Source organism: Diadema setosum, chromosome 7, assembly GCF_964275005.1.
Source record: "Diadema setosum chromosome 7, eeDiaSeto1, whole genome shotgun sequence".
Classification (NCBI taxonomy): Eukaryota; Metazoa; Echinodermata; class Echinoidea; order Diadematoida; family Diadematidae; genus Diadema; species Diadema setosum.
In genome coordinates, this window is record NC_092691.1 from 3,466,938 (window position 1) to 3,484,503 (window position 17,566).

Consider the following 17,566-nt stretch of genomic DNA (forward strand, 5'->3'; position numbering starts at 1 on the left):
AAATTCACTGATATGTGACCCGCGACAACGGTTTCAGGCAAAAGTCGCAATAGCAAATTTCCTCCTAGGCGGGGTACAAAGATCTTTACCATTATTTTTGTCGATTTGGGTTTTTTGCAGAAATCGAATCTTTGATATGTTTTCTACATCTACACTAAATTTCGTAGCATAAGACTACGTTTTTCCTATCGAAAATGGAATTTTAAGCACCCTATGTTGGATCGCACTCGTCAGTTTCGAGCTTCTTTCGAACGCCGCGCCAATATCCCCAGCGTTGCTACGGCGCAAGGTCTCGCATGCGATTGGCTGGTGCGTCACGCACATTTACATAATTCGGCTTTCGGAGACACCAGTTACAGCGTTTGGGTATGGGGAATGCTTTGTCCACGCGTGCTCCGTTGTTCTTGCTATAATGGTTTATACGCTGTAGTGCGTGCTCTTCGTTTGCCTTTCTATTCAAACTATTCTACCGCAATGTTCGACAGCGAAAGTGAAACAAATATCATGTACGTAATCGTGTGAAAAGAAAAAAAAAACACAATAGTCTACTTGTACATGTAGTAAAAATTATGACAGCAGACTGACTCATGGGAAGGTAGATGAGAGGAAAGGAGAGGTCACATGAAACCAGTTATATCCAAATACTACACATCAAGATCGGACGAAACTAACGAGTCGTGTTTGTTTGTTTGTTTTAATATAATTAACACCACCAAACAAGGCAACATATGCACGGCTTGTAAAAGCAAAACAAACAGGAAGCGTGACCTTTGCCAGCACTGTCATTTATCTGTCTTCAAAAGGGTCGGCAATGATAAAATCAAATCAACAACAATGAAAACGCGATTTGTAAATGTGTGGATGCGCCACCCGCTCCTGTTACATGCGCATGGTCATGGCGTGTGGATGCCATTGCGTAATGCGTGCACCATACACATGTACACCATACGTGCAATTATCGTATCCGCCATCTTGAAAGACGTAATGGTAAAACAAACCCGAGCGAACCGCATTGTTTTTTGGCTCCATACGCTGAGCTGCTAGGAAGGATGCCCGGGAAATTTGACTCTCTCAGTGAGCCAATCAGAAGGCGATGTGGTTGCTAGAGGCGGAGCTTAACATCGATTGGCACCATTGTACGGATGGGTGATTCTCACCTCGCATCGCCGCTCGGAGATTGTCTTTGAGAAAGAGGTGAATCTTCAAAGCCCGTTTTCTCGCAATTTTGTCAGGCTAACAACTCAAAAAGTGCATTTTATTTCGCTTTCCATGCTCACTTATGGTGCCGAAGAATGCAAGTGTCTTATATCAATGCAAAGCTTAGGAAATGGGCAATGTGATTCAGTGAAAAAATGAATTTTCAAAATGCCCGACTTTTGCCTGAAACCGTTGTCGCCGGTCACATATGATGATGTCCACCATATAAACAGACTGCGTATATCTGAAAGTGTGTGTGTATGCGTGTGTGTGTGTTTATGTCTGTGCGTGTGTTTGTGTGTCTGTCTGTGTGTGCGTGTGTGTGCATGTGTGTAGATGTTTGTGTGGTTGCCTTCTGTGTCTGTATGCAGCGCGTGCCGTGTACTGGAGTACGTGTGACGTCATAACGAGATGCCTTCAACGCCTGTGATGTCACACTGCGACCGCCAAAAAGCCGGATACCCGCTGATAGCAGCGGGGGCCGGCCGCACTTCCCTAGAGATAACACTGACATGACTGCATTACTTCACCTCATGCCTATTGAGATATCGTGCCATTTTCTCCCCTCCTTTTAACGCTGCTGCCCCGTAGGAGAGAATAAATTGAGCGTGCCTGGCCCGGAGTGATGGCCTCTCCTAACACATACCACCCCCTGGCACAGACAACAACGGTTATGACAGTTTTTTTTTTTTATTTTTTTATAAAGATGACAGTCCTATACGGAAAACGCCATTAGCCTTATAATTGATTACACAAAGGATGAACGATGATTAGTTTCAGATATTCTTGACTATTCGCCCAGCCGCAGAAGGAAGTAAACGAAATCGGAGGGTAAAACTGAATTAAAAATCGATGTGTTTGTGTGTGTGTGTGTGTCTGTGTGTGCGTGCGTGTGTGTGTGTGTGTGTGTGAGGGAGAGAGGAAGAGAACGGCTGAATGATGCAGTGGAAAAGATAATGAACGGAAGCGGACTGTGATAGATGATTTATAAGGGTTTATAGAGAGGGAGAGCAACGTCATTAGAGGTAAAATAAATAACAGAGGATACACTATGCAAGCAGGAGATATAAAGAAAGAGTGCCTTGAAGAACCAACATAAATTCGTACGGCTGTCCTCGATACGTCTGACCGTAATATTATCTCTTTCTCTTCTTCTCTGTAGTGATCTGTACACAGACACACGCACACACACACACACACATACAGAGAGATAATCATAACAGTCTAAATTCTTGATATTGTTTCTGTCAAATGATAACGGATTATTGACTTTTCTGAATTTAGTATGCGACATAAATGAGATTCTAACGAATGATAATTGAAATGATAATGATTATTATGATAATCATGATTGAATCATCATTAGAAACATGATATATATATATATATCTCTATATATATATACATATATATATATATATATATATATATATATATATATATATATATTTCCTACGTGTAATGGTTTCTTGGTATTGAAATAAATTTAGATGGATATCATTCAGTCATAACGGAGTTTGCTCTACCTGAAAGTATAAAATGAAAGAATACAGGGAGCAATGGTGTTTTGAAACATTTATGGCAAGCCACAGGGGGGAATTATTAAACCCAGCATCACGATGAACAAACTGATGAAGCTATCAAGGGAATGTGCCAATAATGCGGGACGTGCTGTGTTAGCGACCGCCTGTCATTGCTGCTGAAGGAGAATGCCATTTCGTTTCGTGTCCATTTTCCATGACCATCTTCTCTACACCTCTGCATTTTTCATTTCCATCGAGGGGCATGTGTGAGTGTTGTAGGAAACCACAAGAAACCACAACTCTCATACACAGACATGTATATATTAGAGCTGTATCAAGTGATAAGGCCTATAACACCTCCATACCATGACATATCCAATACTCCACTATAGTTCAGTTTCACATCACGTTCCCTAAATATCGGGGCGATCATGGGAAAATACCCTTAAAGAATTATACTTAGAATTCCTTTCCCTTTCATAGATTTATTTGGCTATTGTGAATTGCATAGATGCAACCGAATACTAATCGAATGCACTATGCCGAGAGTAGAGAGGTGTTGAAATGCCTGCAGATGCAGCAGCTTCAGAGAAAATTGTCAACTACGGGTCCCAGCAGACTTTACAGAGATATTTGTAAATCAGTTGCAAACTTCTAAGCCATCCGTATATTATCGTACCCCGGGACCTTGCCTTTTTGGCACTGGTTTATTTTTGCTCTCTAATATCCTTTGTATCATGATAAATGTGTTGTTTTTAAGTCGTCAGTATGATGTATTCTATTCTAACTCTCTTTTTCTCTACATTTTGCTGATCATAAAACAACTACGATATTAGAGTTCTGTTTTCATTCAGTCTTTTGAAACTTAGAATAAATTTGGGACTTTCATTTAAACTTTGACAATATGAAGCCGTCAAGAAATATATAAAAAAGGGTTACTTCAACGCCTGAGATGCAGAAGAAAATTGACTAAAATACACCTGCCATCTAATGCAAAGAGACGAAACTTTCTCAAACTCTGTTTAGATCCATCTATTCCTCGAAATCCTAAATGTGAAGGGTCGCACTCAAGATGAAATTAATTGCCAAGTTCTCTCTTCTCTCTCTCCCGTTACATTTACATCTTTCGACCATTGCATTTGATTTGGATCTCAAACCGAACGATAATAGAATGGAAATTACCCGTAAGTACATCCTGTCCCCAGATTGAACTTTAGTCTTCATGCGGTAACTTATAAGTAGCTCACGTTTGGCAATGAATTCACTTTCTGCTACGTTTCCAAACTCACAGAAAGAGGCATCCTTAGATGATTGGATTAGGTAAGTTAAAAAAAAATAGTTGATGAAGATTTATGTTTAATGTGTTTAACGTTATAACACGGCGACTTGACAGCCAATCCAGAGACAAAAATAAATTTTTGCAGCACCTAAGTATCAAAATAGGATTTGATTCAAATTATTACAAAAAAACACTCAGTCTAAAACTAACCTCTAATTAAATAAATGGGCAGCGGTGAAATAGAAAAACTCATGATATCAAAAACGTTACCATTACTCTTCCATAATCCATCTTTCACTCCCATCCATCTTGAACTTAAAGTGAACGTCTGAACTGTCTCATATTTCATGTAAATTACTGCGGAGGAGTGTACTCAATCTTAATATTATAACGCACTCGCGGGTAATAAATTTTCCGTTTGCACATGAGCTCAGCTGGCGAAAAAAAAAAAGAATCAGAATACACACTAGCAGTTATGTACGAGGGTTGAAATAATAACTCATCATCACGCGATTTTTTTTTCTTCCTGTGTTTGACTTCGACTGATAGCATGCAATAATCACTAAGACTGATTAATACCTGAGTTACAGCGTTGTTCAATGAACTGAAATTAGGTCCACAAATCCATCACCTCAAAATCTTTGCAAAATCACCATTGATTGCCTTCTTATTAATCGACACAAATCAAGCATTTTGCACATATTCTCTTCATATAGGGACGACTTATCAGAAAACAATCACAACAAAACCTATAAAGAAGAATCCGTTGCATGTATTGTATTTCATTTATATTTAAGTCTACGGGGAACTCGGGTCTCGCGTAGGCAAGCTTATCGCTTATAGTGATGACGGCCTTTTATGACAGAGTAATAAAAGAAACACATAATTTGCTCAAGTTCGGAGGAAGTAAGCCGGTTCAATGTATTCTGAGAGTCATATCTGTCTCTATCGTTGTCTCGTGGCGACACATAAATCCAGTGAACTCTCCTTAAAATGGCCTGTAAAATGCAATAATTGTCTGTGTCTCCCAGAATAAGTTTTCTAGAGCGAATCTTTTCAGACGAGTAGAAGAATTCGCTGCAATAAAAGTATACATCTTGTAATATAAGATGTATACTTTTATTGCAGCGAATTCTTCTTAAGGAGAGTTGACTGGATTATGTAAGAATAAAATGTAGGTGAGACAGGGCGGCGAATTGCTGTCGGGTCACCAAATTTCCGAAAAGATTACCTTTGGTGACCTAGGGCAACAATAATTTAAAACGATTTGATATGTTTCTTTTTATTTCGGCCAATACATTTATTTTTCAGGCCACCAAAATTTTAGATCTTCAAATTCTAGGGTCCCGAATAGGCCACCAGAGCCACCCGCTTTGGATTACAGATTAGCAGAGAGTGCGTTTATTTTAACAGCATATCCAGTTAAATGGTTATACTTGAGGACTCCTTTAGATTCAGAAAAACAAATTGAAACAAAACAGAACAACAACAGCTAATTCGTCGCAGCGCATGTGAGGAATATGCCTGCAGTGCGACTGCATGCCTTGTGCAGCACATATCCAGAGATTACTTCGAATGCCTAGAGCAATATGTACATTTTATCACATTCGTGACATTGTTCAGGAGAACCAGCATGCCATCTTCTTTCGTCTTCGTCTACGCAGCAGACACATTCCCTAATTGAGCTCGCAGATGGTTTTGCCTTGCAAGGTACATTATCAGATAATGAGAGACGAACGGATGATGACGAAGTTCGGTTTGCATTGAAATAAAAAAGAGAAAAAGAAAAGCTCTTGCTGCGATGCTGAAGAGCTCGCGGCGTCTTCCTCTAGTCAAGGCAAATGAAAAAAAAAACAAACAAACAAAACAAACTTCGTTTAAGTGTTTCACGGAAATTTTACGCCGACAGCCTGTCATAAAAGCTTGCCAAGAGACAAAAACGAAGAACAAATAATGGACCTCGTTTGATTCTTAACCCTGGCAATGGTTAATGCTTATTAAGTGGCTCTCCACCGATAAAGCAAAGCCTCTGTGAAGTGCTTCCCGAGAGAGAGGAAAGGCAAGAAAAAATACAGAAAAAAATAACAAACAGAAACCAAAACCGAATCTTAAGCAACTGAGAGTCAAACACTGAGATAAAATGCCGCAAAATTAAAGAGAACATGGGAGGTAAGTAAAAGCGTCAAGGGAGAAATGAAGTCATTATTGAAGCAAAGCCTTTTCCTTCTCTCACCTTTTCCTTTACACCCTCCTATCACCATATTGGGGTGTCTGCGAGGTGTGCAGCTCTATAAAAAGGCCATAATCCACCATCTAATCCTCGACCTCATTTTTTTCTCTTACTTTCTTTTCATTTCCTGCAGTTTTCACGAGTGCGGGAAAACAAAGGGCAATATCAATGCAAGGCCCCAAGCGATGATGTCAAATAGTCGTACGAAAATTACGGTTACGAGGAATTCGAAGATTACAGATGGGCTCTATGTATGTACTAAGGTCTTCTTTCTCTCTTTTTGTTTTTGTTTATTAGAAGTAGTGTCAATTTGTACTGCAGATATGACATTCAAGCCTAGTAATGGAGTGGAGATATTATAAAGGGTGGGTATTTGCAGGTATTGTATTCTATGCGTGTTCTTATCATTACTGTTGAGTACACGTAGAAAGAAATAAAGAAAGAAGCATTCATGATTGATCGCTTTCCTTGTAGAAACACGACTGGCTGAGACTTGCAAGTGTAGCAAGTGTAGCAATGTCGATTCTATGCTATTGTGTCAAAAGTTTTTATCGAAAACTACTATAGTTTGATGATATTTGAACTACTAAAATAGTTATAAAATACAAACTACAAAATACTCCAGTTGAGGAAGAAACGACGTGTTTTTTTTTCTTCAAACAAACGGAATATAATTCAAACCACCTAAACATAAAACACAGACTATCTTTAGCAATGAAATGAAATTCGGCGATAAGGAATAAATGGTAGGTTAATATATTAAAATTCATAGAACTCTAGCGTTAGGGGAATGTATGTGATTTAGTATTGATTCAGAAGCGCTGGCAAAGGAAGAAAAGGGAACTGATGGTCAGAGGGGTGTCCCTCTCTCATCTGATCTATGAATAATCATTTTTAGGGATGGTAGTCAGAGGCGGACATAGGAATTCTGTAAAGGGAGGGGCACAAAGCGGTTTCTGGTGTTACTTCCGGGTTTATTCCGCGTAAAGCACAATTCTCGTACTTTCTGGTTTAATCGGCTGACAACCAAAAATGGCTTTATATCTAACAAGTAAAAAAAAAAATGAATGGGGCGCACACCGTCCCCTTCATTTTTTATCAGTTTTTTTTTTATTAAAAACAAAGAAAACAAAATTAAAGGGGGCGCCAGTGGACCCCCTCCTGGATCCGCCACTGGGTAGTTGCCGCGCTCCCTGTCCGTGAATAATTCACAGCGCGTCTTGAGCAGACGACACCTTTGCTGGTTGCTATATATGCTTCAATCAATCCACTAGTTGTCATAGCAACAAGGATGCAGATCTCATGGTGAGACAAGCATCGAGTACGTCAAGGTGACAGATTTAATATGCTATCTTCTTTAGATGTCAAGACATTAGAGAAATGAAGGTATGTTTAAAGTTGCATTTTCACCTTTGAGAGTCTATCATTTTTGTCTTTTATTGAAATGCAACAATGCGATTCATGCCGATAATCTTTTTTTTTTTCTATTCAATCACTATTTTGATGTTTAATATGTTTCTCCTGGTGCTGTGTCTATACGTCTAACAATTTATTCATTTTTCCTTTCAAACAATGTCATCTAAACTCTGTTGGTTATACCATTGGTGCATGATACTATAATTGCTTTGTTCTCTTCGTGGCATATTTGTCAGAGAGGTTACAGAAAACTTCCTTCAGGAAACTTCACTGTAAGTTGTTGTTGTTGTTTTTTTTTTGCGGTTTTACTGTTTTCTTCAATCAGAGTAAAGAAAGACAAAAAGTAGAAGAGCAGCACCTGTTCTCCCAGCTTTCCCGTTTTCCTATAAATATCGTGAATTACCATTATTCTATTATTATAGAAAATGGGTGCTTTGGGTTAACATCTACTTGTGCCACGGCATCTCTTAAAGTTTTTCCGAAACAGCAGGCCAGCATTATTGACACATGTTTACCGTTAGGCATAGATATTTAAACGTTACCTACAGTAAATTTGCGACATGACTGAATGGCCAATCACTGAACTAGCAGTGTAATGTCCCTTTTCTACGCTGAGCCCTTTCACCATTTTGTTTAAATGCATTGTCCCCGAAGGCTGTTCCTCCGGGTCACTTAACTTCAAATTGCTGCTTGCCATCGACCCGTGAAAATGCATGACTGTTTCGCCACATATTTTCCAGGACTGCATGGGGGGTATCGTGATCATCTTGCTTGTAGGGGATCTAAAGGGATCATAATAATATGGTTTAATTTCGAGATTTATAGTGGTTAGCCAATTTTCGGCAGCCATATAAATGTGGGTGTGTACAATTGTTGACATGAATGGTTAGAAATGTCTACCGATATGCTTTTTTTTTTTTTTTTTTTTTTTTTGCACTGAGGTAAAAAAAAAAAAGTTACCAAATGCTGCTGGGCAAGGGGTTCGATCTTATTGATACATACTTGTATATCAACATGACCACAAAGAATCATGGTGTGTCTACCGTAATACATAGATGCCTAAACTGAAAAACAAATGAATGCATTTATGTATTGTTGATCAGTGAAACATAAAAAAACAAAAACAAATGCAGACTTAATGGTCCGCAGCATCCACCTAACGCAGTGAATTTCAAAGTGATTTGACATTTGCGCTAGCGCGCTCCAGAGTAGTGTGGTACACATAAGTATAATATATATGTATGCGATTTTTTCTTACTTTTCGTGTTTTTTTCCCTCTTATCGGCAGATTAGATTTCGTTAGAAACAACACTGAGACTTCAGACGTGTATACGCATGGCCTGCGGTGATTTCATACTTACTTGAAAGCAAACCACACGAGCTTTTGCCAGACGGATGGTATTGCATCTTCGCCATAAACACAAACATGGATTTTCCCTGCTCTTGTATTAATATGGTGAGGGTCTTTTTTTTAATGATTTACCCAGTCCTGAGAATAGCATAATTATTCGTAAGCATCTGAAATACTTCCCTTAACCCAACGTATTAAGCGTGATGCTGAAGTTGTTTTTTTATACATGTATTTCCTTTCCCACACTATATTTTTTTTTTTTCTTCATAGTCATGATAGTGACACAGAGTCGCAACGTGCCTCAGGCAAATCAAGGCTTCATAATCAGTTTTCATGTGTAGTACTTCCTAGATTGGCTACACACATGATGGTGTCCGAAGAGATAGTAATGCATTGGGAAATGGGTTGTACGATATTTATATAAAAAAAAAAACAACCAACAGATTTGCCGAATACTTCCTACTGCTCTTTTGTTGTTGTTGAAGTTAGTATGATTTAAGGCTATGTTGTGTCTGACGCTGTCTGATTTACTTATTCTCTTGTATCAATTAATAGTATACTCACAAGAGACATCTTTTTTTTGTGTGTGTGTGTGTGCTGACAGAAATAAATGAAACCAGACAAAGGAAGATAAAAATATCTCTCACTGTCAGCTATGCCTTTAAATGTAATTAATTTAAGGCTGTAAGAAGTGACATGTTACTCAAACAGGGTTACGTTACTTTTCGCGGCATCGATGCTCTAATTAAGACAGGGGGATTTGCGCAATCAATGACAGCAGTAGTGTCATACACGTTTCACTATGGACGCACTGAGACAGTGCGAACACGTACACAAACATCACACTTGTACACACGCGCACGTTTTTCATACATTATGGTCATTACACGCATCGTGTCGAGGAATCTTCTTCGTTATGTATTCTTGCTAACAGGATTAATTACTGTTTAACAATTGCATCGGCTCATTAAACGACAACACAGTAGTCTAATTATCAAATGAAGAGGCATTGCGCTTGACACTTGACCTTTCAAATCTAATTAATTCATTAAGTGGTGCATCTTTCGCGGATACAAGTTCAATTGAAACCTTATGTCGGCACTAACCGAAACAACGCGCCTAAATCATGGCAATGCAAGCAAATATAAACTTAAAAGCATGTTTCCTTTTAAATAATTAACGAAATGGTTGACCATAAGGTTTGACTAGGAGTGGGGGAATATTTATATGGTAGCCCTCCCCCCCCCCCCCCCACTTCGTATTGTAAAGATAACCTTTTGAGGTATAGGAGTCGCAAGAAGTCAGACATGTAATCAACAACTGATCAAAGAGACAAAAAACATGATTACGTAAGTATGTAGGTAAAGGTATACATAATATATTTTGTATATTTAATATATGAATATATATGTATATATATATATATAAACATATACATATATGAAGACTTTGATCGCTAAAATGGGATAATCGCCATTTTTAAACATTTTTAAAGTGACTCCATCAACAGATAGAATAAAATAAAACCTTTGCAGTGACACTTAACATCTTTGATAGGAAATATTTCACATTTCAAATTTAGAGTTAAATCGCTTTGCGATAAACCTCTTCTTACATACATAAATATACTCTTAAATCCCGTTTTCTTGTCATTGTTTATGCGAACAGTCAAACAAAACAGATATGTGCAAAATATGCAGTACCGTATATTACATTGCATGTTAAGCTAAAGCGTACTTAATAATACATTCCGACCACTCAATAAAGTAAAAAGCTACAGAAAGGGAAGAGCGAATGGAAATTAGGGTTAAAAAAAAAGAGAAAGAAAAAACAAAGAGGGATAGCAGACAAATTAAGAACCTGACAGAAAGAGAACATCGCTTAAAGGCAAGTTAGTGAAATGTCTACAGCTCACCATCCGGGAGAGAGATTTATCTCAAACTTTGAGGTACATCAGCTAATAATCGTGGTGTAATGGATCAAACTGTTCTCTGGCTTTTTCTTTAGGAATACATGTATACGGAAAAACTGTTAGCTTAACATACGAAATGGTGAAGTAATGTAAATGTATATACCAGGGTCTCACCCACGTCAACCTCTGCATATGATTTCATACGGTCCCCTGTATTGATTTCTTTCTTGTTCACATACATTATGATTATGGTATGCATTATAATGATGATGCTTTCTTAAATGTTATCAGGGACGGTACTAGTGTGACAATTGTCAATTTCTATACTGACTTGTATGTTTTACTTTTGTTTCTGTTTTCTTTTTTTTTTTGTATACTTTAACTATCAATTTGTATTGATTCGTCACAGTACTTGGAGAGAAAAGAGAAATAAAACTAAACCATATCAAACTGTAATCATGCTGTAGATTTATATTACAGAGCTCAACATCTTATTTCATCTTCATATTTCATATTGGTATACGTGTAATCATAATAATAATTATGATGATGATGATGATAATGATGATGATAATAATAATAATAATATGAATGCATTTAAATACATACATATATATATATATATATATATATATATATACATACATATATACATACATATTGGATTGACACACACGTATTCATCAAACAACCGAAATGCATGCATATCATAATAAGTGTGTAGATATTTAATTATTTTGTATGCCATGGATTACATTATATGCACCACAAATGCATAATTAGCCCAGGGCAGTTTTATTTCATCTCGGCCTTTGATCCCGGTGAAACAGAATTGCTCGAGGGCTACTTATGTAAATGAAAAGTATTCATAACATTGATTTAAAACATACTATTTACTCAATAAGGGTATCCAAAGATTTCAAGAATCAAAACCTGCAATGTGCACTAGTTCACGACCGTGTGTATGTGTGTGTGTGTTCAAATATAAGTATATGTACATGCGTGTAAACAATGTTTGAGTCATCGGATAATTGGCAGCTGTCACATGATCTAGTTTTTGTGCAATCTTACTCCTGTCACGTTACACGTTGGCTAGCCAAAACAACCCCTCATGGCGCGTGCCATTCCAATCTAACAGACAAGGAACCAATTAATGACGAGCGCCCACTAGGTCAATCAAGAGAAAAAAGTTCAAAAGAAGTCAATCTCTTACCTCTCAGCAGCTTGGTTTCCGTAAGGTTCACCTCGACGTACCCCGTGATGACTTCGCCCGATTTGTAGACGGCGTGCGTCCGGTTGAAATGGATTTGGAACGTTCTTAGCGTCATTTTCCCCTCTTGTTTGTTTTAATCTTTCCACTCCTTTCTTGTCTGCTTCTCTTCACTCTTCCTTGTGTTTATTGTTGATCAGGAAAATTTGACCTCCCTGGCGGTGTTCCAGCGATAGCAGGTGGGCAAACGTAAATAAATCAAAGACTGGGAATGGAGCTGAAAATGACGTGTGAAAAAAAAAAAAATATGACGATGCCAGAGTAAATCAGGGTACGGTTGATAGGGGAGCAATATCGTAGCCGTAGGGCATCCTATGAAACGCTTTGCTAAATGTCAATGCCGTCAGATTTTTTTTTCGAGAAACTAATGTGTTCTGATGCGCTAACCCCAAAAGAAGAAAATCCTCGATGTGCTTCTTCTGAAACAATCCTTTTAAAGTCGTACAATGCTGCGTGGGCAACTCGTGGAGAATAACAGTCACATGTCACCCAAAGAAATTATTTCTTTGTCCATTTTATTTTCAATGTTTTTCACTGTACATTGCAGGCAGGTTGCAAATTGTTTGCTCACGCAGAGCGATCAGAAAACAAAACAAAACAAAACACCCCTCGGGTCTGTCTTGATGGGAGTAACCCTTTAAGTTACCACGAAGGATGTCACCCTTTAAGTTATCAGGGAGGATGTCATCCCACTCGGAGGAGAGCTTGATGGATGCTGTCCCCTAGGCCAGAGATGCTCGTCTGTAGGGGAAGACGGACAGAGAGGGAGAGCCCGTTGGAGCACTATTGGCGGGAAAACAAGGAGATAACGTATTGGAAAATGCACGATAATGTGTAGTCGTCTGGCTGATCAAACAGCAATGCTGGTATGTTGACACGGTCGCCACAGAGCACGGCCCATAGCGGATAACTGTGCATGCACCATGTCTGTCTCGGGGACAGTGTGGCAAAAGGGCATTGCACGAAGCGCTTTTAAGTGTTTGTTGATGTAATGAAGATAAGGGCAACATCTAATTTGAGCGTTGCACCAAGGATCGATATTTCCATTTCCTATTCATTGTTTCTTATAATTTCAGAAAAATGTATTGGACATACAACTTATGACATTACGTGATAGCATGAAAACATATAGATAACATGACTGTAAAATTTTGAGTATCGGCCTATGTCAATATTTTGGCAATAAAGTAAACAGACCTAAGACTAAAGGGATGGTATAGGTTTGGTTGAGGTGGAGATTCAGGTAAAACGTTACTATCTCTTTAACCTTGTGAAACCATCATGACGGCAAACTTGCAGAGCTGCGGGATTAAAAAAAAATGAAAATAATTAATAAGTACGAGTAGTCAAAATATCGCTTTATACAAGATGAGAATAATAATACGGCAAAATCATGAAAGAAACATAAGCAAACCTATCTCACTATACGGGACATTGAAAATGATTGTAAAAAAAAAAAAACAACAACCAAGCACTCTAGCAATCACAAAATAGTAATAACACAGACAGAAAATCAAACGTTTCTCACTGATATCGTTGGCATAGGATATTCTCATTCTGGCTCTTGAGAAGGAACAAAGTACGTAAGTGGAACCTTTGTAATATCAGCTCGTCACAGTCCTCACAAAATGTATTACATTTACCTCTTCATTAGATGACTGCGTTGCCAATTTGGTACCCTATTAAGCCTTAGTAACTAGCAATCTTATGACGCCGGTGTGTTCATAATATTGCCGGAATGTTCAAGAAGACGGCAGCACATAAATCAACGTTTTTGACTTGCCGATTCTTCGGATTTTAATACCATAATCTTATTATCTAAATGCAAGCCTTGTAATTGGACTGGAAGAAAAAATCAGCGTATCAGTTCTTGCGATTGTACCGAAGGCAGCTTGATTTATGTAAATTTGAAAACAAATATATTGTATCAAATCAATTTTAGGACGCTATGCGGGATGCGCTTCACTGCGTCGCATTCCGTACACTTGCAGGGGCGGATTCAGGAATTCCGTAAAGAGGGGAGGGGGGGGGGGGCACAAACAATATTTCTGGTGCTACTTCCGGGTTTCATATCATTTTTTTCTTTTCATTTCTTTTGTTTTAACAACAAATAAAGAGGGGGCGCGCGTCCGGTGCGCCCCCCCCCCCCTCTGGACCCGCCACTGCACTTGTAAGAATTTTTACAATTCTGCTACCGCACTACCAATGTTCTAATTCAGGTTTGGTGATGCTTTCCAATAAAGGCCGTCTGTTTGTCAGTGTGTCAAGTCTTATGTGTTTTATTAAAAAAAAATCTCCTTAACAAGGAGATGATACATCAAGAGCATATTCAAATGTCCATCATCATTATCTAAGATATGCTCTACAACAGTAAGTAATCAAATCCATCGTAGTAAAATAATCACATGTGTAGACAATAGACATCCATGTCAACTTCGTATGAAGTTATTCAGACATGCCTTCTTAAGCGTATCTGGATTTTAAAGTTATATAACCAACCTTTGCTGCTATGGGCTATGTAGATAATGCATTAGTAGCATGAAATTTGATTTCCCCATTGGGCTCTGTCACATCGTGCAAGTCGTCAGTATCAACGTTCACAAAATAAGATCTTAATCTTTGGGGCCTTAGTCCTTTAGATATGAATGGTTCTTCAAGCATAGGAAAGTTTAGGAACTTACTCTCTTTACCTCCAGGATTGTCACGACAGATCTTGTAGATTTTACTCAGTGAGGCAGAAGATTTGATTTGACTTGATTTGATTTGATTTAATTACTGAAACTGTACTATATAGTCGTACACTCGAGACTCGATGAACTATACCAGCACAACTATTTATATTGAAATGTTACAACTATATAAAAAAAAATATACAAGAAGCAAAATATACAATGATAATGACGAATATTTTTTTTTCTACATGAGAGGTCTGCATAAAAGATTAAAGGATGTAACACATGAAGCAATGGAAAAAGGAGAGCTTGTAACCACGGGTTGTAAAATCAAAGAGAAAAAAAATCAAATTAGGGACATTTCTATTAAGTAACCATTCACTACTGGTACGAAAGCGACAAAAAAATCAAGTGAATACGGCAGGTTTTTTTTCTTTTCTTTTTTTAAAGACTCTCCAGAACGCCATGTAGGCGTATGTGTGAACGCCAATGCATGAACGCAAAATTTATGTATTTATCGGCTACATTATAAAGTATTGATCGATTCAGCTTTATTTCATTTTGTTCTTGTCTGTGTTGCATTAGCATGCCTTTGATTTATTACACTTCCATTCTATATGTGGTGGATTACCCACAAAAGGTTCGCAGGCACTACTTTTGGTATACAATGCTGGCGGGGATCTCACTTTCATAAGCCTCACATCAATCATACTCTTGAGAGAGCATCAGTCATTGGTGGGGCAGGTGAAAATCCAGTAAAAGGTTGTCAATTAGAATTTCCCGGGCTTGTACAGGTGCGGGATGTGTATTAAAGGGCAACGAAATCCATGGAATCTGTGTGTTTAGTATATACGTGATGCCACTGAGATATATACAGAGGAAGAATGGAGCGGAATTAAAGGACAAAGTCAACTCGTATGCATGCGGATTGAGTGAATGCAGCAGTATTAGTAGAACACACCAGTAAAAGTTTGAGGAAAATCGCACAATCTGTTCAAAAGTTTTGAATTTTTGAAGCTTCTGTGCAGTCACCACTGGATGAGAAGACTACTACAGTGTAAGATGTCACACGTGTTCAACAATATAAAGAAATTACTCAAAATTTGACTACTACAGTTTATGATATTCATTTTTTTCTTCATCCAACAAAGAGCGAAACAAATGTTATCACATGCGTAGAACGATATAATAAAAATATGAAAATAATTTCAAAATAATTCATCGCACTCCCTCGACTTGTCACTGACGTATGTTAAAGGTAATATTTCCCCCTTTTCCTTCTGAAAGAGGCAAGTCAAGTGCTCTTTTTATTATGTGAGAAAAGTGAAAATATGTTATAATTTTTGAGGTATGAATTTTCTTCAATTTGTTTGCTCGTTAGAAATTAAATTGTAAGATCACTAATGCTTATCTACATTATAACAAACATGTCGGAAAAAAAAAGAACCAGCGGGAATCGAACCTGTCATCTACTACATTTTTATTTTGTCCAATGTAGATCAGCAGTTGCGTTCTTACAAATTACATTTGTACTGAGGGCAGACAAATTAAAGAAAAATCATACCTCATATCTTCATCTCTCTGCTATTATAATCTCTTGCTTTCATTTTATATGCCTCGTACTGCTTAATATAACACTGACGAAATTTCGTAGCTGGGGTATTTATTCCAAGTTCATCGTGTCACTGCCGCCAACCAGGTATAGCCTGGTGGTAGTGTCGCTGCCCGGAAAGCAGTAGATGGGAGATTCGAATCAGCAGCTGCGATCTTACAAATTTTATTTGTAGAGAAGGCAGACAATATTCATCTCTCTGCTAATAATATCTTGCTTTATTTCAGTATATTTTCTTTCATTTTCTACACACGTGACACACAAGCTGTAGTATTCATCTCATCCAGCAATGGCGGCACTGAAACTTCAAAAATTTATAACTTTTGAACATATTGTCTGATTTTCCTCAAACTTTCACTGATATGTGACATTGCTGCATTCACTCAATTCACATGCACATTGAGGCAAACTTGTCCTTTCATTGACTTGAAATAATGAAGGCTAAATCATAGCCCATAAAGGGGACTCATACGTGTAATATCACAAGTCTGTGAAAATAGCTATTCTATTTGGTAGACACGGGATTAAAAACTTGTCTAAATTATTAATTTGAACGGTTATATATCCCACTTACATGACCTTTAGTCGTCCGCTGAAGGACATTTTTCAAGTTGTCACGCTATCGAACGTGATGACATTAGTACATCATCGACTTGTATTAAGTCGATTAAAGCGGTATAGTTTGTCATCGTCAGATTTAAGTCCTCATTGAGCGGTTCACAGTATACAAGCATGCTTTTTAGTGGACCTCTCATTTTTTTTCTGTAAACTAGCTTTATAATTATCTCAACGATGTGCATCCATATCTTTATTTGTTAGCAATCATTTATCCTTTGCACAGTAATGTTGAATGTATACCTGTCTTATAATTCCTGATTTATTTTGTGTTATGTTTTGTTCATTGAGCGGTTCACAGTATACAAGCATGCTTTTAAGTGAACCTCTCAATTCTTTTTCCCCTCTATACTTTGCATTTTGCTGGTGTGCATGTATATCTTTATTTTGTTAGCTATCATTCATTCTTTGCACAGTTGAATGTATGCCTATGTTATAATTTCTGATTTATTCTGTGTTATATTCTGCTGGAAAAAAATAATGAACTTA

The 17,566-nt window shown here is 37.8% G+C and overlaps 1 protein-coding gene across 1 annotated transcript in view; it reads right to left on the reverse strand.

Annotated features, from left to right (window-relative positions):
• LOC140230580 (arrestin domain-containing protein 3-like) overlaps window positions 1-12,236 on the reverse strand; it is a 32,750-nt gene extending 20,514 nt beyond the window's left edge. The window contains exon 1 of the mRNA XM_072310722.1: window positions 12,122-12,236. Coding sequence (XP_072166823.1) covers window positions 12,122-12,236 — 115 coding nt within the window. The remainder of the gene's footprint in view (window positions 1-12,121) is intronic.
• Window positions 12,237-17,566: the final 5,330 nt, after the last annotated feature.